Here is a 23,112-nt window from a genome sequence, read left to right on the forward strand (position 1 = left end):
TTCCATGGCCGAGCAGCTGCATCCAAGCCTTACATCACCAAGTGCAATGCAAAGCGTGGGATGCCGTGGTGTAAAGCGCGCCGCCACTGGACTCTAGAGAAGTGGAGACGTGTTCTCTGGAGGGACCAATCACGCTTCTCTGTCTGGCAATCCGATGGATGTGTCTGGGTTTGGTGGTTGCCAGGAGAACGGTACTTGCCTGACTGCATTGTGCCAAGTGTAAAGTTTGGTGGAGGGGGGATTATGGTGTGGGGTTGTTTTTCAGGGGTTGGGCTTGGCCCCTTAGTTCCAGTGAAGGGAACTCTTAAGGCATCAGCACACCAAGACATTTTGGACAATTTCATGCTCCCAACTTTGTGGGAACAGTTTGGGGACGGCCCCTTCCTGTTCCAACATGACTGCGCACCAGTGCACAAAGCAAGGTCCATAAAGACATGGATGAGTGAGTTTGGGGTGGAGGAACTTGACTGGCCTGCACAGAGTCCTGACCTCAACCCGATAGAACACCTTTGGGATGAATTAGAGCGGAGACTGCGAGCCCGGCCTTCTCATCCAACATCACAATGGTCCAACATTCCCATAGACACACTTCTAAACCTTGTGGACGCCTTCCCAGAAGAGTTGGAGCTGTTATAGCTGCAAAGGGCGGAGCCAACCCAATACTGAACCCTACGGACTAAGAATGGGATGCCAGTAAAGTTGATGTGCTTGTAAAGTCAGGCGTCCCAATATTTTTGGCAATATAGTGTACATCTAAGAACGTTTTCTGTGTCTATTCACAAAGAAGGAATGGTTAGAAATATTTTTTGGGTGAATGGCTCTGCAAATTGGTTATAAATAGACCCTTTAGTGTCTGTCCTACCCTCTTCTCTACTTAGCCATATTAGTGTATTTACCTCGGCTGGTTACATCACAGCAGCCTGTATCTGAGTGTCTGTCTGACCCATGTTCCTGGGTTATCAGTAAGCATGAAGAACACTCCAGAGTCCCACTGTGATTGGCCAGCATTTCAAACAACACGGTGAGATGGAAGGAATTATTACGGCACATACAACACGAAATTACTAATGGGATTACAACGCACAAGCTCAGCACTGTAATTTTGTGCATTTACCGCTGAGACAAAATGCTAAAGAAAAATAAGAGTCTAAAAAAGTCTTTTATGATATCAGAGGATTTTTTACTGCTAATTCCATATATATACATTATGTGTGTGTTATGTTTATCAGCTTCCCAAAGTTTCCTTTTAGAATTAAAGGATTTGCAGCTGGTAGTTTAGATGTGTAATTATTGTATATAATGCTGATAAATTGTTCAGCTGTTTACAGAGCCCACCGAGAGCTGACTCCACTTCCTGCCGCCAAAGGAATTTAGACTCTAATATGCCGTCCACAACTTCTTCTTTCCTTTCATTTTTCCTCTTTTCTCTTTATCTTTCTTCCGTTTCTCCCTCCCTTTTCCCTCGCTTAGTCTTTTCCTTTCTTACTTTTCCCTTCCTTCTTTTCTCTCTCTCCTCTTTCTTTTCTTCCCCCTCTCCTCTTTCTTTTCTTCCCCCTCTCCTCTTTCTTCCCTTCTCCCCCTTCTCTTTCTTCCCTTCTCACCCTTCTCTTTCTTCCCTTCTCCCCCTTCTCTTTCTTCCCTTCTCACCCTTCTCTTTCTTCCCTTCTCCCCCTTCTCTTTCTTCCCTTCTCCCTCTCCTCTTTCTTCCCTTCACCCTCTCCTCTTTCTTCCCCTTTCCCTCTCCTCCTTCTTCCCTTCTCCCTCTCCTCTTTCTTCCCTTCTCCCTTCCCTCTCCCTTCTCCCTCTCCTCATCCTTCCCTTCTCCCTCTCCTCTTTCTTCCCTTCTCCCTCTCCTCTTTCTTCCCTTCTCCCTCTCCTCTTTCTTCCCTTCTCCCTCTCCTCTTTCTTCCCTTCTCCCTCTCCTCTTTCTTCCCTTCTCCCTCTCCTCTTTCTTCCCTTCTCCCTCTCCTCTTTCTTCCCTTCTCCCTCTCCTCTTTCTTCCCTTCTCCCTCTCCTTTTTCTTCTCTTTTCCCTCTCCTCTTTCTTCCCTTCTCCCTCTCCTTTTTCTTCTCTTTTCCCTCTCCTCTTTCTTCCCTTCTCCCTCTCCTTTTTCTTCTCTTTTCCCTCTCCTCATCCTTCCCTTCTCCCTCTCCTCTTTCTTCCCTCTCCTTCTCTCTCTCTCTCATTTCCCTTCCCTCATCTCTCCCTCTCTCTCTATCTCTCTCTCTCTCTCTCTCTCTCTCCTAAAATAACTTATCCCCTGCCCTACATGATGCAGAAAGCTCGGGGAGCTGTCCATAGTGCTGAAATTCCTATTTATAAAGCAGAACAAAATGCAAACGTCAAAGCTGATCTCCGGGATAATCCAATACTGTCCTCATACAAGAGTCATGTGTATTCTTCTTGAATCTTGGTGAGCTTTGTGTATTTCTGCAGATCTGTGCAGTAATCCTTGGAGCTTCCACTACTAAAGACCGTCACTGCTGCCCTCTCTCTCTGTGGTTGGTCTTGTCTCCACCCCCTCCTGTAGTGGGTGGAGCTGCTGGGTCCCTCCCACAGCTCTGCTCCCTGCACAGGTTATATACAGCACAATTATGATATCAGCACTATTTTACAAGGCAATACCTGGGGTTGCATAGGCATTTGGTGCACACTAAGTGGATTTATATCCTCTGTGGCTATTGAGGGATATATTTAAATGAACGCTGTGCCTGGAGCTCAGCTTTAACGTAAAGCTAGGGTAAATAAAATAATGGCTGAAGAAAAATGCTGTTCTGAAGGCCTGGAAAACTTGGTCTTATGGAGAGTCCATGTCTGGCTACACATGAGTTTGTTAAAAATAATCCTCAAGGCAGATTTATACTTGAGCATTATTTACTATCATATTCATGTCATATCTCCAAGTTCTCCAATGTTTTGCAACTAGTTTAGCTTTAGCCCAAATGTCTTACTTGCTTCTGTTCCACAGATATTAACATAGTAAACCAATTCAGAGCATTTGCTGCAATTCAAAGTAAGTTTCAGGCCTTGTCTCTACTATAGTCCAATGAACATCTGCCACCTCCCCCCCATGCCGTAGTAGGAAGTACTGCAATCAAGGCACCTCTGTAGACATGCAACTCCATTAGCTATTTCACCAAAGGGTGAACCCCCTTCCAAGAATCACCTCAACAATCAGCAATGCAATAGGTAGTTGGACTCTCACAGTGACTGTGTCCTGCTGGTTGTACACACAGGTTTGTGGTTCGATACACGGCGGCATTTATGCAGAAGATAGCCTCCTCAATAGCACCACACATCACAACGTTACTGGTACATGGGAAGCAGGTAACAAGCCGCTTGCTTTGTCGGCTTTTACTGGGATGGCCTTTGCTTTGCATCTGACGCATCAGTCTCCGCACGTATTTAACATTTGTCAACTAACCAGTTAAACCACCCAAAAAAATGTCGCTTACTTTCCTGGCAGCAAATATTGCAAATCTGGCTTCTTTCTGTGTTTCTGGTCTTTGTGTCAGCTAACTGGAGTTTAACCAACACCCTACAGGATCACTGGACCTGGCATAGAAACCAACATTAGTGTGGGTGTCAGCACGCTCAGGACACACGTCTTTGCCAATTCCCAAGATAGACAAAATACAGTAAGTCCCTTACTTATGAACGGGTTCCTTTCCGAGAGCATGTTCCTAAGTCCAGTTTGTTCTTAAGTCCATCACAGTTAGCCTAGTTGCCCAGCTACATCACTGCTGCTTTTACACTTGCTTACGGACATCCTGGGCTTGAAATAAAGATACTGTACCCGGTACAGTAAAGTGCACAAAAGAACACGCACGTGACAATGTATGCCAGACACGTGAACTAACTTAAAGTGACATTAAACCCTCAGATTTTTTAACATAAACCAATACTGTAATGTGTGCCTTACTGTAATCCATGGTTGTTTCCCTTCTCTTTGCTGCTCTTCCTTTTAAATCCATATCTCTTCTCATGCTGGGCAGAACTTCTGTTTTGCAGCAGACTGCCTTGTCTCTGGAATGGATACATGGTGTCTGTGTGTAGGTTCACAACCTGAGCCAGCACTACAGGAAGAGGCACTCAGCTGCAAAGAAAAGTTCTCCCCAAGCATGAGAAGAGATAAGGATTTAAAAGGAAGAGCAGCAAAGAGAAGGGAAACTACCATGGATTACAGTAAGGCACACATTACAGTATTGGTTTATGTTAACAAATCTGAGGGTTTAATGTCACTTTAAGTAATTGGACATTCAAACGTATGTTTGCATGTTTGAAAGCTCATAACCTAAATGTTTGTAAGTAGGGCACTTACTGTAAGTCATTGACATGAATAGGGAGCACACAGACAGACATCAGAAGAGCTAAGCCATGTACTTAATGAACTATTCAAGTTGCCGCTATATGGAGTTTGAGGTGCAATGTAATCTTATGGATTTGGGGTGTTCAAAATTTGCATGCAACATACAATACATGGTATAAAAAGGGGTAAGTGAACGATAGAGTGGGGTCAGGTTGCCCTTGGAGATCACAGACTTTAACAGCATGAATTGTCAGTTTGCTGCGTTTAAGAATTCCTGGATATCAGTATTGGAATGGAGGGAGACATCATTTCTCTACCAATACGAAGCTGCATGTTGAATATGCATTTTGTTATTCATTATAGAATCTGGAAATAATCTTTCTTTGGGGTTAGGCAGATACCCACTAGCTGAATGCTGTAGGATGGGGAAAAAAAACAATCAGACTATTCTGATAATTAAAGGAGAACTCTGGACAAATTAATAAAAAACTAGGCTTGCCCTGCACTGCAAGGTTTGAGTGCTTGTTTTGGTCTAGGGGCTGGAATAAAGCAGATTTACTTACCTGAACCTGGCTTCCTCTGGGCTGCTATACTGGTCCCCACAGGCTCTTCTCCACTGGTCTCCAGCGGACTATAGCAGGGGTAGCCTAACTCCAGCCCTCCAGCTGTGGTGAAACTACAAATCCCATGATGCATCTCTCTCCGGGAGTCGTGGCTGTGAGAATCTTGCAATGCCTCATGGGATTTCTGGTTCCACTACAGCTGGAGGGCCGGAGTTTGGCTACCCCTGGTCTAAAGGAACAGTGATGTCATCATATACAGCTCTATCGATTTGCATTAGAAGCGAGAACACCGATGGACATTCCATAACCGGAGTGGAGGGAGAGGGAGGTAAGCATTGGCCACCACAGAAACTGGGATCAAGTAAGTAAAACCACTTTATTTGAGCCCACTAGACAAAACGAGTGTTTAACCCTTGCAGCTCGGGAGGATACACTTGGAAGGGGGAATATGCAGGTCAGGGGGTGGGCTAGTAATAGGCCCTATTTTCCTGCTGGAACAATGTAAAAAAAAAAGACCCTGTGCAAGTTCCAAATCATTCCAGTGGCAGGGCTGAGGATCCTCATGAAACAATGTTCAGGCCTGGTAACTAGATGTTTAGCACTGTATTGTGGGAAGAAACACATTATTCGCCGCATCCGGAATTAATTATCATTTCATTCACTGTGTAAGATGAACAGCCGTGGGGGAGTGGAATGGTGAGTATAAGCATGGGCAGTACAGTTAAAGTACAACTAAAGTCCCCTGTTTGACAACAAATCTAGTTACTATGTGATGCACAAGCCTCATAAACCAACAAAAAACCTCCTTTACCTCCCCCGACTAAACCAAATCCTCCTTAATTTGTGTCTCACGCATTCCCCCTCCCAGACACTGCAGCTCCCAGTGGGAGGGTTTCCGCAACAGTGGGAGTGCTGTCAATACAGAAAGCAGTGGAGCGGTAGTAGCGACAGGACTGTGAATTAGCAGTGACGATGCTTTTAGTCACACCCCCTGCAGCGTTTTTTTCATGCTACTGTGGTGCAAGCAGGCACAACCTGCATGAGAGTGGCAACTCTGCTCTGAATTCAAGAGCAGTGCAGTATTGTTGCCACCCCATTACAGGATTAGGTGGACTTCCCTGGCAGGATCAACAGGTATTTGTGGGAATTTGCAGGAGAACTAAGAGAAAACGGCAGAGTCAGATACAATTATAATTGGGTTCTGCAGCACATATCTTTTAATGGGAGACCGGAGTTTACATGGTAATTTGCTTTGGCACAAACACGGGTTCACTTTAAGCAGACAACCTTCACAAATACACCTAAAAGAAAACCCTAAATAGATATAAAGTCCCTCCAACTTTAGCATGCACAGCATCTCGCCAGGTGTCATGACCCCAGTGTACAGATAATTTGCTGCTTCTGGAGTCCCCGTCCATAATGTCACTTATAGCTATTAACGCCCGTCTGCGAGCTTCCAGTACAGGCAGAAATGTATTTTATCTAGCGGTGGACCATTACCCACCAGCACTGGCGGGATTAAAAGCCCCATTATCAGCTATTAGTATCTCGGTGACATATATATTAAACATAGTAACAGTGTGAGAACAGGGCCCATAACACTGATTATCTTCATTACATGAATTGTAGAGTCTCTTCGGGCGCAGCCAGGCAATAGCGTAGAATGGTACAGCAAATTCAGCATAAAAATAACATCATATGTCCAATTAAGTGTCAGTTACTGGCACAAAGCAGAGCTCAAATCTGCTGACCCCGGTGGACAGGGAAAATGACGAGATGGCTTTTTCTCATTTTTTTTTTTTTTTTTTCAATCAGTAATTTGACATTTCATTAAGGTTGTCTTTGAGCTCCCATGTGTTACCGCCATTCATGAGTCACGCTGATTGTTAATTGGCTGAGTTATGGATAATGAGGACCTTTTTGCAAAGCAGCTTATATATTATGCTGTGTGCCCGCTTATAATTTGATCACGTGCTGTATGGCAACAGTTGGAGCTGCAGAGTAAAGAACGGCAACTTGTGAAGAATCACAATATGTGGCTAATTCACAAAGATTTAACACAAGATTAAGAATCTTTGTTTTCATCATGTGACTGTCAATTTCAACTCTCATTGGACTTCGTTGAATGTAACTCACTTTTTTGAAAATAAGTATCCTTATTCTGGTATGTAAAGTAGGGATGCACCGATACTAGTATCGGTGCCGATGCCGAGTATTGTGGCGAGTACTCGTACTCGCCTAAATGCTCCAATGCCTAACCCGATACTTCCTGTATCAGGAAGCCGGGCAGCACGTCATTACACGCTGTCCGGCTTCCCGATTAGCAGGGAAGCTGTCCCCATGCTTCTCGTCACTATGTGACGAGACAGCATGGAGCTGGCTTCTCAGCCGATCAGAAAGCCGGGCAGTGTGTAATGACGCGCTGTCCTGATTAGCCGGGAAGCTGGCTTCATGCTCCCTCGTCGTCCCAATTAGGAAGCCGAGCGTCGCGTCATTACACAGTGCCCAGTTTCCTGATTGGCCAGAAAGCCGGCTCCATGACTTCTCGTCACATAGTGACAAGAAGCATGGGGACGGCTTCCATGCTAATCAGAAAGCCGGGTGGCAAGTCTTTACACGTCACCCGGCTTCCTGGCTATAAAGGAAGCCAGGTGGCGAGTCATTACACGCCGCCTGGCTTCCTGATTGGCCAGAAAGCCGGCTCCATGCTTTCTTGTCACATAGTGACGAGAAGCATGGGGACGGCTTCCCTGCTAATCGCGAATCCGGGTGGCGAGTCTTTACACGCTTCCTGGCTAAAAAGGAAGACAGGTGGCGAGTCATTACATGCCGCCAGGCTTGCTGAATGGGACTTCCGGTACTCGATATTCGGTATCGGCGAGTACCAAAAAACAATAAAAAATATCGGTACTTGATACCGAAATACTGGTATCGGTGCATCCCTAATGTAAAGCTTTGTGCATGGAGCCTATATGTGTACTTTGTAGATTGATGTTAACCTTGTGATTTGCCAAAGAAGTACACAAGTACGTTTCTTTTTTCCAGAGCTTATTTAAAAGAGAACTAAAGATAACCTTTTTTTGGCTTTAGACTGAAAACACAAAGCGCACGGCTCACCCGTATCATGCGTCCCCACAATCAACACGCGGTGCACGGATGACTCTTTTCTGGACTGACGGACTCAAAAACTATAGAACCAGCAAACGATGATCTTCCAAAGAATTTCAAACTTTATTCCACATGCATCTATACAAAGAACAACACCTGACGCGTTTTCTGCCTTACTCGACCTTAGTCATAGCTGGTTGTGATAACATAATCTCTTTGGAAGATCATCGTGTGCTGGTTCTACAGTTGTTTGGGCTTACACTATTAGCGTTGTCTGCTCAGGTCTATGTGAGAGAGAAAATCATAAAGAATGATCAATCTGTTGTAGACATTCAACAGTCTCCCTTTCTCTTAGCATTCACCCACTCAGGCTGTACATTGTAACTTTCCAGCAGCTCACAAGGCAAGACCCGGTATCGGTTTTGGCCTGACAATTGTTTCTATTTCGGTTTCGTTTCGGTTTTTACATTTCTATTTCGGTGCACCTCTAGTTTAAACCCTTCCCTACCCTATTTAAAACCTAAATAAAAATATTTGCCAATTCGGTGCACTTTAAGACCTGAAAAAACAAACAAACGAGGCCATGCCATGCTGTAGACTGTATGTATGTTCTCAGCAGAGGCAGAGAACATCCCGTGTCATCCATGGCAGAGAGCGGCAGCACGCCATGTTAAAATCGGTTGCAGCACGTTCCCCTCCATCTTTCCTCATTTTACAATATACACAGCTCTGTGTTAATTGCCGTCTGTATTGTGTTGGTATGACTGATCATTTTAATATTGCAGCCCTCATAGCAAGATAATTGTTGCCAGACGGCAGAAGGTCTGTAGGAGACTGGAAGGGAGTATTCTCTATCTCATAGTGTCACTTTGTGATGGTAAATGTTTTCACACAATATGGAGTAGCATCTTCTTCGCAGAGCGACATTCTGGCTTTAATGTGGAATCCCGCCACGCAGAGGTCACGTGGCTGCCAGCTTGAGTTTTGCTCTTTTTGGGGGGTTTTTAGACAAAGGTTATTGTTTTAAACCCATTTCTTTGTGTAGGTGAAAAAATTTACCTCAACATGGCTACGAAAACAATGGCTTTGATGATCAAGGAGCACTGCAGTCCTACAACTCATGACATGAAAGTATATCCAAGCCATGTAGCTGAGAAGCATTGGAAACCAATATTTATTTGGTATGCTTCACAGCACCATCTAGTGGCCACAATGTGGTATTTCCCTAATACATTCGACTTGCCTCCATTTCATTTGCCTCCAATTACAAAGACAAATGGCTCTGCAAATATTTTATAACCCTCCCCCCCTTAGTATTCATCACAGAAATTGTTGTGTTGGGTATGTTATGAGGCTGCTTTAAATGCAAATATTCCTTGGATAAAGTTCCCATTTTAAATGTTATGGTTGCTTTCACAAGTGCTAATTGAGAGAGACGGCTAATTGGGTAAGTATAGCAGCTGATCTGATCGCTTTGTTAAATGTGGACATATGGCACCCGGAGTGGCACTGCTTTGTTTTCTGTTTCCAGGTCTGTTGTGCGCCTCGCTGCCAGTCTGTTAGGTAAAATAGTGGACAGCCTTGCCCCATCTATAACTAACGCTTTAGTTCAGGGCAAGCAGGTAAGTGGATGGCTCAGCTTTTTTTAATATCTTTTTTTAATCTCCTGGAGGCGTGGCCTGTAGCAACCAGTCGGATTTGATTTCTCCAGCATAAAAAGCAGACTCCTGTTTGGTTGCAAAAGGCAGCAACTCCCCTTTCCTCCATTTGTAGACTTGACAATATTCATAGAAAATGGAAACTAATGAAGATAGAAAAAGGACATCACGCAAATTTTTTGTATCGACATCTCAGATGTGAACGAAGGCTGGCCATGCATGATACTATCTCATGCTCCATTCACACTGGGGGAGGCTGCCCGCACGTATGCGGCTGTACGAATACGCGCGGAGCCGCTCTGAACAGAAAAAACTGCACTTTAATGTGCATTATTCACACTATTGCGGGGACCGTATGGTACGAAACCGCGCGACCCCCAAAATAGTGCAAGCGCGATAATACGGCGGATTCTGCACGTTCGTGGCTATATAATGGCCATAACTGAGCGGAATCCGTGCAGTTGTTTCACATATAGCATTTGCGTCCCATGCAGTGTTCCGCACAGAATTCCAGTGCGGGAAACGCAAACGCTATATGTGAATTGGGCCTCATCCTTTAGATTTATCGGTAACTTTTGAGTATGGCTGCCCACCTGATTGCATGTAGATTTAATAAATCGTATAGATAAGGCTGTATGCCACGTTTGTTGCTGGTCAATCTAAAGGAACCTGTACAGAGACCATGCAGTGAGAATATAACATGAAGAGGCAGCTCAGCCGCGGCAGTTCACAGTGCCTAGCAAGCAAAGGAATGATCTTTGCCGCCATCTAACTTTTGTAAAATTCAGGTCTGTTCACCTTGACACAACCCCATGCTGGTTCCTGAGCTGCAGAGAGGAAAGCATTTGGCTCCACCATCCAATTACATTAAAATTGGCCAGAATTTTATTGTCTTCCTTCCGTGCAGAGACGGGCTCAAAGGTTCTATGTACTCAGTAAGTTAGTTACAATGTAATAGGTTCTTTTGAAGACTTGACATAACAATTGTGTTAGCAATCCAGACAATAAACACTTAGGTCTCGTTCACACCTAGGCGTATTGCATATGCGCGTCTGTCGCGCGGAATAGCGGTAAAAAAGTTGCGCGACCGTCACGCGTTTCCGAAGGCTACTTGGCTGTATCCTAATGGAAACGCGCAACAAAACGGCCCAAAGTAGTACCTGTACCTTTTTAGGCGTGGGCCGTTTTGTAGCGCGTTAGGGACGGGCTGAAATACGCCAAGGTGGGAACGAGACCATTGAATACAATGGGATTTAGATTTTTGAGCGTTTTGTAGAGCGTTCGTCGAGCGTAGAACACGCTACAAAACGTTCAGGTGTGAACGAGGGCTTAATTTCTCAGTCTTTTATTGAAGGACACAGCACAGTAATTCCTTACATGCGGGTATACTGCCACCCATTAGAGGTTTGGACACCGTACAAATCAAATTGCGGCCAGCTCACTCTAGTGATTGTACAATACACCTTCTCAAGAGATCAGTTTAGCTTAGAAATTGGCTGCCCCTCCTGTGGTGGATCTGTCTGTCTCAGTAAAGTCAACAGGTTTATCCCAGGTTTGCAAACTAGCCACCTGATCCCACCAAATGTTATGGCAAAAAACAACTTTCCCCTTACTGCTCCTTTTGTGTTAACCTAACTACTTGCTACAGCTAAGCTGCTGAATTGGGTTGTAGCCACTAGAAGGAGCTGCCCACTTTTTGATTTACGTAGTGTCCAAACCTCTTGTAGGTGACAGTATAAGCCACGCATAAAGAATTACATATCTGAACTTTTGGAGAAAAGGTTTTTACGGTGAGTACAAAAAATAAATCTTGTTTCATTGCAAAAGGTAAGCATGCATAGTATACATGCGTAGCCCATTTGTGCACACATCCTAACACTGTCCTCATCCTGGAGAAACAAATGTGTCTTGAACGGGATGTTCAAAGCATCCAATCCACTTTTCCTCCTGAGAAAGACCAGCCAGGGTGTCTCTTAGGGTCTGGTATCAACCAGAATGCTGGTTATCTGATGTCTGTGGGCACCTGAAAGCACAGTGACCAGTTACAATGTCAGTCTTCCAATGCAGATTAAACATTGAATGGAAAATCTGAGTACCAAAGACAAGACGCAGTTCATTTCTCAGTAGGTGACTGCGAAAGTATTCACCTTCAGATTCCAGTATTAGACGTGCGTTTACAAAGCTAAGAAATTTTCAAGGCTGCAGCCTCATTACAATTCTAATTCCAGCCACACAATAGCGATCTCCACACGCAGTAGTTGTAAGGGGATTCTCAGGTAGAATTGTATCGACATTGTGACTCCTCAGACAAGTAATTGCCTCTATCTTATGGTGGTTCAGCTAACGAACTAATCCATTATTTTGCCTGTGCTGGGAATACTCTGTGCAAAGCGCTTGGCTCTAACAAGTGTGTTCATGTCACTTTATGATCACTTGCAGCCATTATGCAAAGGAGATGATTTTTTTTTTTTTTCTTTAGACTTGGAGTGTTTAATGCTTGGAATATTCCAGTATAAATGTCATAGACTGTTTGGCTTGCAGTGGTGAATGGTGTCTTGCACGTGCCCCTTGTGTAGAGTCAGATGTGCATGATGCATTAGGATGCGCAGGCTCACTGCTCATTACCAGCTTACTTGATGGATGTTTTGTGTTCCCAGGTGACTCTAGGGGTATTTGGTCACGAGGAAGCCGTCATCTCTAACCCGCTGTCCCCCGGGGTAATAAAGGACATTATTTACAGCAAGTCCAGTCCGTACGATGAGCGAGAGGCTGTCCTGCAGCAAGAACTGGTCATCCATATTGGCTGGATTATCTCCAACACTCCAGAGCTGTTTAGCGGCATGTTGAAGATCCGTGTCGGGTCAGTCATCTTCACCTGTTAATGAACTCGGCATTTGTCTTTGTATCACTCATTAATTTGATATGTTCTGTGATTCATTTTACATTCTTATAGACTTTGGGTTTAAAAGAAAAACTTCCCTGTATGCATTGCTTGCCTCCTGAAGTTAAAGGAGAACTGTGAGGTGCGTGCTTTTTACTCACCTCATAGTTCTAGCCGACCTGTGACAATGAGACTGTCACAGGTCGGCTCAGTAGATCGAGAAGTGAGCGAACACATACCGGTGTTCGCTCACTTCTCGATGCTGTCACGGCTCTCTGCCGTGACCGGGGAGGGGCCGCGCTGACAGGCGGAACGGACGGGGAGGGGGAGATACAGCTGGCTCTGCCTCTAGATAGGCAGAGCCAGCTGTCACTCACGCAGCTGGGCCAATCTCGGCATCGATGTCGGGATCCGCTCCGACTGCCTCGTCTCAGTATACTGCGAGCTGTAGGGTGATGGGAGGACGCTAGTTTGTGTCCTCCCGTTACCCTAAGGAGAACTATGGGGAAAAGCCCTGACCCCATAGTTCTCCTTTAAAGTGACCTGAACTGTACTAGACTATACATGGAAGTTGCAGTTGGTTCCCGCAACCATTTTGACTGTTAGTAGGTCACCGTGTATACCAGGTGTAGGCAAAGCCTGGCCCTCCAGCTGCTGTGGAAGTACAAATCCCGGGATGCATTGCAAGTCTTTCACAGCCATCTTGGGTAAAATGTGTGTGGATTTTGGGTGGGAACATTTATAATTATACCACTGAAATATAACCAATCCAAAACATTTTCTTTTCATTTTGGCTAGAATAGGAAAGCATTAAAACCCCTGTCAGCTTTTTTGTTTTTGTTTTTTTAGCCATCTATGTGCAATTGGGGAGATTTTCCTTTGCTTCCTTTCCTGCAGACACAACAGGATGTGAGAGGAAATGTCTCCAAAGTGAAGGGAAATCTCCTTTTTGTTGTCACCTGTACAGGGGTACCCATTGGAAGATCTCTGCTCTATGGCTGTTCAGGTGACAAATGAAAATTTTTGAGCCCCGCAAATCATTTGGTGACCAGGACAAAGAGAGGGAGGACATCTCCCCAGCGGGGTGACACAGGGAACAAAACAAATCAGTGAGAGGGTCCAGAAAAAAAGTTTTTGTTTTAATTATTCTTTAATACTTTGTGCTTTTAAAGCAGACCTTTACCCCCTTTTACTAGAAATCACATCAGCATGCAGCTCTGCTGATTTAAAATCCTCTTACATTCCTTAGTTAACCAAACTTGTTTTTCATTTACCTACAAATAGAGTTCATCTACTTCCTGGTCCAGTTCTGGCACAAATGATGTAAGTGCCAAAGCGTTGCATCCTGGGAAGGTTACATCAGCAGGTCATTGCTGGGAAATCTCATCTGCAATCTCATGAGATCTCAGGGAAAGGCATTTTCCTCCACTGAGATGATGTGCATGCTCACATGTCCTAGTCACATGTGCCAGAGTTCCAGGAAGTAAAGGGAGCACTAGTAGCCTGCCTTTAGTTAACATGGCCACTGTCAAAAGAGTGTAAAAGAGAAGAAAAATAAGGTATGCAGAGAATACAAAGCCGGCAATTATCTAGAAGTATCTGTTTGTAGATTGTCATTACTAAACATTTCTAAAGGTGTGTTTGTTTGTTATTTTAAAGAGAAGAGTAAAGTTCCGCTTAAAATTCTGCTAGTACCTGAATTTTTCTTCTTATCGCCCTCCCGTAATCCTTGGCAAGGCCTCCCTCTGAACGGGCAGGGAACAGAAGGAGCCAGTCAGGCTCAGCAGCAGTGCACATGTGCTGAGAGTGAACTCAGAGACAGGACAGGAAAACAGATATTTTATGTTGTACGTCTGATCCTTTACCGTCCAATTAACAGGCAGAGGAGTGTGTTTTGACCACAAATTCTTCAGAAAACTGCTGCTGCTACATTACAGGTCCAGGATCTGGCTGTGCTGTTTGCCAGGGGTGTCTAAAATAGAAGTCTGGCTATGGTCTATGGCAGAGAATAACCTTCCATTACATGTATTTCACTATTAGCCCATCTCCTAGAGCTTTCTATTGAATAGCTGTGTATGAAATTAGGAGGTTTATCTCACCATTAGAGATGTTACAGAGTATATACCATTCTTGATACTCCTCTGCAGTGCATTATGGGAAGCCTACAAGGAGTAGACCTTTTGTGTGGCTACAGGTCTACAGGTGCTACAGGCACGGAAGGCAGGATTCCGGTGGTTAACCACCCCTTTAAATAATGGTAATGATGCTCGGAGGAGTAAAATTAACATTTTGTGTGTGGACGTTGATTTGATTTACAGTTTCGTTATTGATTTTTGCTCTGGCAGTCTGGCTGACATAGATCAAATGCCTGACAGAACCATTACAGAGCAAACCTCAGTTCCCAGGCTCTGTCACTCACAGGATTCGTCAAGAAAAGATGGAGAGATCCCCCCTGCCTCCGGGTCCCATCACTCATAACCATTTCAAAGCTACATTTCCTGTTGGGCGGTTACTTCATTTTATGAAATATTATCTCACTGAGCCTCTTGTGTTGTCTGCAGCAAATAATTGCATTTCTAGTTCTGATCTTCTAGTGCGAGGCGGAAATCAGTTTGGTCGATTGTCAGAGGCATCTACTTTTTGTGCCCCCACTTGTAGAAATACTGCACATTTGTGCACATTTCCTTTTTTTTTCCATGCAAATGTAAAACTAAAAACCACAAACAGCACAGGGGACAGAAAAGGTGCGCCTAGGAGAATGTGCAGGAATGGGTCTCCTTCCCGGGCAACTATGCCAATGCCTTTTATCCAAAGCAAAAGGATGTTTTCTTTCTGGTTCATTAAGGAACACAGAAGGTCCTAAACATTCATGGTATACTGCTGCCTACAAGAGGATTGGACACTGGCAAGCAACAAACCCTGCCAGCCCAGGGTATAACCTCTCCTACTACCAGCACGCCTCAGAACGTGGACATCATGGATGTCTTTTCTTCCATTTCTGTTGAGTAAGCAACTTTTTCTTTTCACTGTTTTCTTAAATCAAAATTCATCTATATAGCGCTGCTGGAGGTTTCCCCTCCCATCAGCAGCTATTCACATCCGGATCCCAATGGACTGGACATTGCGTGGCTAGCCTGGAAGTGGCCTTCGGCCACTAGGTCCCTCATGGGGTGGTTTCCAGACTTAGTCCTGGTTAAGTTAGCACTTGCCCTGTCACTGGAGATTCACTAGAAAGTAGGTCAGTGAAGCCAAGCACCAGGAGCGCCCTCATTTCGGGCACCTTTATTTCTAGTTTCCTGCTGACTTTGCTATTGATTGGGGTTAATGCTGTGGGACTGACCACTGGCATCATATGCTAGGTGGAGTGTCGCGATCATTCTCTACCTCCTTTCCCACCATACAGTTTTGAAGAAGCATCTCCGCACTGCTGCTTCTTTTGAAAAGAGCCAAGTAGAACTCCCCTCTGTCCTTGGTGGGTCCCGCCTTACACCCAATTCTGTGATTCTGGCTGGGCAAAATCCTCTCAAAGTGATTTAGCCACTGCTGCTGTTGACCCTTTCCTGTTAAAGTGACATTAAAGGCAATTTTTTTTTCCACCTCCCCCCAATGCCAATATAAGGACTTACCTTAAATGATGCCTCCTTATCCGATCATCTTCTTTCCTGTAGTTTTTAGCTGTCCCTCCAGCGCTGGTACGTGTCTCTGATCCAGCGCTGCCTCCTCTGTCCTCCTCTCCTCTGATGTCCCACGGTGTCTGTGCGGGCGCACGCTGCTCCATAGACTTACCTTGTGTCTCTCCTCGTCTCCCGACCGAAGCTCTGAAGTGTGCATGCCCCAAGATCCTTTGCAGCCGCCCGCAAAATTTTCAGATGTTCCGACGGGAGCGCGCGGCGGAGACACAGGTAAGTATTAACCCTTTGAAAAAGTTTTGGTTTTGTTTGTTTTTTCATTTTGCATCTATCTACTTCTTGCTAGCAGTAGATATATGCAAAAACCAATGAGGGTTTAATAACCCTTTAAAGCTTACTGTATTTGCTGGCATATAAGACTACTTTTTATACTTAAAAACATCCCCCGAAAATCGGGAGTGGTCTTATACGCCGGGTATACAATGTATAACTTTAGTTAGTTTGGGCCAAGCTGGCCCAAAACGAACATCCATAATCTGTCAGCCCGCTGGATGTGCAGTAATACTGTATGTACGGTAGCTTCGGCTACATACAGTATACCATGCTGAGCCAATCACGGCGAGCGATGTACACCACCTCTGCCAATCCAAGCTGGCTTTGTATTAATTAATAGAATACATCGCTCACCGTGATTGGCTCAGCGCGGTATACTGTATGTAGCCGAAGCTACTGTACATACAGTATTACATCCATCCATTATGTTTTTAAATGGTGTTGCCTTGGAAGTGGGGTAGTCTTATATGACGAGTATAGCCCAAAACCTATGTTTTAAGTGGAAAATTAGGGGGTCGTCTTATACACCCAGTCGCCTTATACGCCGGCAAATACGATACTTTACATGCTGAGTGTTGTATGTGGATTTGGTAACACAGAAGTCTCACCATCAGGTTCATCTCACCTGCTCCTCTATAAACAAACACTAGAAACGTATCTGCAGCTTGGTGAAAAACCAATTTTCCGCTTGATAATGCAGTTTTAAATAATTTACTTCTTATTTACAGCAAAATCAATTAGAATCATTGCACTCCCTTAACACAACATATATATTAATAGCCGGAGATATGTGGAATTAATCGGAGTATTATTCATCTGAAGAAACCCAGATTGAATAGCGTCTGCCATTAAAGTCCAACTAATCTATTGAATATTTTTATGCTATGAATATCAGGCTGCTGTACACACCCGGTCTGTCTTTTTCTAACCGTGATTTGCAGTGATGCTTTGCATTGCATATTACAAATCATTTTCAGGAGCGGAGAGAACCAGGACACAGCACCGAGTAAAATTTGTACCTTTACTTGCAAATGTATTATTATAAAATATTATTTCATTTCATATACTTATTACTGGACTATCAGAAGTTCTCCCTTTCAATGGGTGTTGATACATGTCGTCGTTCATTTTTAAAGGAACAGTATGCCCAATTCATTGAAGTCATCCAGCTTTTTATATATATTTTGGGGACTCTGCTGGTAAAATGATGAGATGAGAAGGGCAGTAACTCCTCAGGGTGGGCAGGAGCTTCTAATATTCCAGTTTGTAGACAGTTATGTTTCGTTTCATTCTGAATCGAAATTCGGACACATTACTTTAAATTAGGATATTCGGGTGCATACAAATTTCTGAATTCGAATGTATCCAGAGTTTAGGATGCATCCAAAATCGAACAAAGTCGAAAAAAAATTCGGCATTTTATTAAAAACTAAACTAGATTGCACATGTGACTCTGTGTCCATGTAAAGACTAAGATGACCAGTAAGGACTAAAATGCCCAGTACGGACTAAGAGGGCCGGTACGGACTAAGAGGGCCGGTACGGACTAAGAGGGCCGGTACGGACTAAGAGGGCCGGTACGGACTAAGAGGGCCGGTACGGACTAAGAGGGCCGGTACGGACTAAAATGCCCGGTACGGACTAAGAGGGCCGGTACGGACTAAGAGGGCCGGTACGGACTAAGAGGGCCGGTACGGACTAAGAGGGCCGGTACGGACTAGGGTGACCGGTACCGAATAAGATGACCAGTATGAACTAAAACTACCACCTCACTCCCCCTCCCCCCCCAAAAAAAAATTAGTAATTCATAATTAAAGAACCACATCTGAATTGATCTGAACAGAAAACAAAAAATTCAGATTGATCTGAATAGTGAATTGAATCGAATTTGGATCCGAAACAAAACACATTTTTTGAGCCTTTACATGTTCATCAGTTTGTACAGGAAGAGGGTATGGTAGGGAATTACCTGACTCTTCATGACTGAAGCCATGTTTGGGGGGGGGGGGGGGGGCCTGTTAATTTGCATGAGCAAAATAACAGCTTTAATTCTAATTGATTGGTTTGAGTACATACCTGACAGCCATCTTGTACCTTGGATAGATCGGGCTGTGTGTGTGTTCAGTGATGACATTGCAGGGGTCAGCTGGTCATTGCTCATTGGCCTCCTATAGATGTGTTTGGTCATTGAAGAGAATGTCATATGTCTGGAAACGTATGCGCATTCCTGACCCACAAGTACGCGTATTTGACTTTATAAGTCATGACTGAATCTTGTTACTCATAAATCAGACTTCTGCCTCTTGTCTTGTAAAAATCTCATTACATCCCGGAGAGAGTCTTCATGTCTTTGTTTTAGAACTTTAATGAAACCTCCACACCCAATAAAAGAGATGTTACAAAGCAAGCAACCGGCGTGAGACTTGTTATCTCAATTACTCAGCCAGATAACAATACATTTTATAAGCTGAATGTGGTAATCCTGATATTTTCCAAGTTATCTTTTGAAATCAATGTACAATTTCTGTTTTAAACACATTTTTTTCATATTCTTCAAACTCTAATCTGTTATAATGAATTAACAATAGCAAGACTGACCCCAGCAACCCAATAGAATTGACCCCCTCGGCTGTACATAGCGGCTGAGAACCTGTACCTTATACCATTTTAGCAGCTGGCTCTGCATCGCTCTTCAGGCAGAGCCCCAGGAGAATTCAGGTTACAGATCTGCAGCGACTGGTGGGTTTTGTTCATTAGCAGCAGCCATACAGAGTCCAGCTTCCCCGGGCTGAGAGAAAACCCTGAATCATTGCAATAAGTGAAAATATATATTCTGTGTTCACGTCTTCTGTTCTAATTGACTGGAGTTTTCCCAGAACTGTCCCAGATGTCTCCTTTGCTAACTATGTGTACATGACTACAGTGAGGTGATTAGCGAAATTCCAATTGATTATTGAGCTCATTAGCTCAGTTAGCGTACGGTATTATGTGAAATCCATCTGCAGCCTGATTGCATGGCGCAGCGTTTTCAAGTTTCCTTCTGAATATGTAGCCAGTGACAAAGCTGCCATTAAGTCCGGCATCCAGAGGATTCTACTTCCGGTCTGTGATAGATCTAGCCAATCGCGATGATGCAAGATTTGACAGGTATTGTTCGGCCATGTGGTTGTCTGCTGCCAAGCACAATAACAGTAGTCACATGACTTCAGCCTAGGCATGCCAAAGCAGCCCGCAAGCAATGTCACCATTCATCTCAACACCTAAGGCATATTGGTCATGTGTATGTCTGACTTGTGTCCCCATCTTCCTTCCAGCTGGATCATTCACGCCATGAGGTACGAGCTCCAGATCCGTAGCGGGGATCAACTAGAGAAGGACATCTACCAGCTGTCTCCAAGTGAAATCAAGCAGCTGCTCCTTTGTATTTTGAAGCCACAGCAGTCTGGAAGGTGAGAAGGGAGCAATGTCTGCCATCTTGGGTGCAGCCATGTTGTAAGATCGGTCTTATATTTAAAGTGAACCTGTGCTTTGCCGATAAGCAAGCTGTCATCTGTGACCGTTATCACCAGAGGCATGCCTTGAACATAGCCTGCATTGTGCATGTGCTAGCTAGTAGGCAGAATGTGAGGCTGGGTTCACACCTGGGCGGCACAGTTTTAGCGCGTTTTTACGCGCGTTTACAGCATGTGGTTATTTGCTCAATTATTATTGCTCATTCTGCACATTTGTATGCGCGTTTTAATGCGCGTACATGAAGACGCCGCGTTTTGATTGGCAGCTCATAAACCATTGTGGGCAATGGGCGAACGCACGTATAAGTGCTCAAAAACGCTCACGAAAATATACAACATGCTTCTGTTGCACGTTTTTGGGCATTTCCAATGAAGTCTATGGTGAAGAAAGCGCTTTTAGCTGAACAAAGAAGCTCCTGTATCTTTTCGAGCGTTGGGCGTTTTTCTGCTCAGGTGTGAACCAGCGCCATTGAATATCAAGGGATCTCTTGTGTTAGGCAGTTAAAAGCACTTTTGGAACTGCTCAAAAACTCCTAAGTGTGAACCAGGGCTAAATGAAAACTCTGCAGAAACACATTGATATGTATAAAGATATAATAACATGAATTAAACATTTCTGGCTCAAGCTCTAAATCAGTTACATTGCTATAATCTAAGTTTATTCAGGACTATGGACTTTCCCTGTGACAAAGCTATATGTCACATGCGCCTCCATTCCTAGTACGGGGTATCCTGCTGAGAAAGGGGTAATGAAGCAAACCGGTTGCTTTGCCCTGGACTTTAAAAAAAAACAAATACCACATTTTCACGATTCTGATTTGTAGATCCAACTCCTAGTGATTTTATGAATCTGAAACTTCATTCACATTTCTTTTAAAGGAGAACTATGAGGCGAGTGCTTTTCACTCACCTCAGTTCTAGCCGACCTGTGACAATGAGACTGTCACAGGTCAGCTCAGTAGATCGGGAGGTGAGCGAACACATACCGGCGTTCGCTCACCTCTCGATCCTGTCACTGCTCTCTGCCGTGACAGGGGAGGGGCTGGATTCCCCCCTCCCTCCTCCGATCCGCCAGCGCTGACGGGCGGAACGGACGGGGGAGGGTACAGCTGGCTCTGCCTTTAGATAGGCAGAGCCAGCTGTCACTCACGCAGCTGGGCGGATCCGGCACAATTGTCGGGATCAGCTGCAGCGTCTCAGTATATAGAGAGCTTCAGCTCGCGGTATACTGAGCCTAGGGTGATGGGAGGACGCTAGTTTGTGTCCTCCCGTTACCCTAAGGAGAACTATGGGGAGAAGCCTTAACCCCATAGTTCTCCTTTAAAACAACCTCTGAGACAAAGCCAGCTACATGTTTCCTGATCGAGCAAACTGATTGACTTTGAATAGAAAACGTAGAGCAGTAAAGCACAATTTTCATGTAGGATCTTGAGCGGGAAGCAGAGCCTGCATATGTTATGAACACCTTTGGCTGTTCCCACATGGTTAACTACAGCCAAAGTACCATAGAAGTCCTCTACACAAAAGATATCTGCACTGCTAATAATAAACCAAATACCATTCGAAGCAGTGGAATCGGATTTACTTAATTGAGACAATAACGTTGGTCTGAAAGAGCACATATACATGGGCACTTGGTGGAAACATTTACGATGTATACCCTAAACAACCCATTCAAAGGTGAATTGGTAAACTGAATAAACCAGCTGATAGGAAAGTTAAAATGAGTCTTATACTGGGGTGAACCGGATCACAATTGTATGCATTGAGTACATCAAATACAAAGTAATCTGTGTAAACCTGAGCTGGTGCCCCCCCTGGTTATAACAGATAAATACCGGTGCAGTGAAACTGATGGAGTGAAACGCTCCATGCATGTTGCATCGCAACCGTATCATCCCTGTACACCGGAGATGGTGCCTCCCCTGGGTATAACAGATAAACACAGGTACAGTGAATCTGATTGCAGCTTCGTCCGTGTAAACCAGAGATGGTGCCTCCCGGGGTTACACCATCTCATCTCTACTCAGGTTCCCATAGGTAGGCTTTGGGTATTTAGCATATCCTTCATGCAGTTCTTGATTGCAATATATTGCAGCACCTTATTTATAGTCATGCATGTGGTGTGATTCCAACCTGTGCAATCGCAGACTTGAGGTGATTATTCTTTATGCCTGTACCTTCTATGTAATAGCTGAAGCGCTCTTCATATAGTCACATGTATGCTTTGTGTTTGTTGCATTCGTTGCATGAACCTGTGACCCAGGTCGCCCAACATGGACTCATTTTTAGTTTCTTATGAGTTGGTTTATTCTGTTTATTAATAGACCATGAATTGGGTTGTATCGGGGATATATTTTAAATGTTTCAACCAAGTGCTTGTGTGCTGTCTACATGTATACGTGTTCTTATGTTATTGTCTGAATAAAGGGAATCAGAATTCACTTCTTCAGATAGAATTTGGCTTATTTTTAGTGGCGCTGGTATCTGTTGTTTAGATGACTTCTTTTGTAGTGTGTTTGTACTTATCCATGTGGGAGCATCCAAATATGTTCATGGCATATGCAGACTCTATATGGGTTGGACTTTCTATATGGGTTGGACTTGTCTATATGGGTTGGACTTGTCTATATGGGTTGGACTTGATGGACGTATGTTTTTATTCAACCCCAAATACTATGTAACTATGTGACTCTGCTTCCTGCTCCAGATGCTTCATGATCATTGTGCTTTACTGCTCTACTTTTTCTGTGCAAGTCAATCACTTTGCTCTTTCAGACAATTATTGACTTGAATTATTGAAGATTTGACTTCTTCTTGCTATGGAATTGATGCACCGATGCAATTTTTTCGGTATTGAGTACCGATACTTTGCTTTCGGTACTCATCGATACCGGTGCTTACGCTGCCATGGAGCCGGCTTCCCGGGCAATCTGATTGCCCAAGAAGCTGGCTCCATGCTGTCTGGCCGGCTTCTGATTGTGCTTGGCCAGGAAACCGGCTTCCCAGCCCATCAGCATCGGCCCGGCTTCCCGGCCAATCAGGAAGCCAAGCAGCGGGTTATTACTCGCCGCCCACCTTCCTGATCGCACAGAAAGCTGGCTCCATGTTCCCCTATG

General features: G+C 44.4%; 1 protein-coding gene across 2 annotated transcripts in view; it reads left to right on the top strand.

Moving 5' to 3' along the window:
* PHKB (phosphorylase kinase regulatory subunit beta) overlaps positions 1 to 23,112 on the top strand; it is a 206,348-nt gene that overhangs the window by 175,298 nt on the left and 7,938 nt on the right. For both annotated transcript variants that reach the window (XM_018553209.1, XM_018553201.1), the window contains 3 exons: positions 9,512 to 9,602; positions 12,296 to 12,498; positions 19,796 to 19,930. In XM_018553209.1, the coding sequence (XP_018408711.1) occupies positions 9,512 to 9,602; positions 12,296 to 12,498; positions 19,796 to 19,930 (429 nt within the window). The remainder of the gene's footprint in view (positions 1 to 9,511; positions 9,603 to 12,295; positions 12,499 to 19,795; positions 19,931 to 23,112) is intronic.

This window comes from Nanorana parkeri, unplaced genomic scaffold (genome assembly GCF_000935625.1).
Source record: "Nanorana parkeri isolate BGI_ZX_2015 unplaced genomic scaffold, ASM93562v1 scaffold6, whole genome shotgun sequence".
NCBI lineage: Eukaryota > Metazoa > Chordata > Amphibia > Anura > Dicroglossidae > Nanorana > Nanorana parkeri.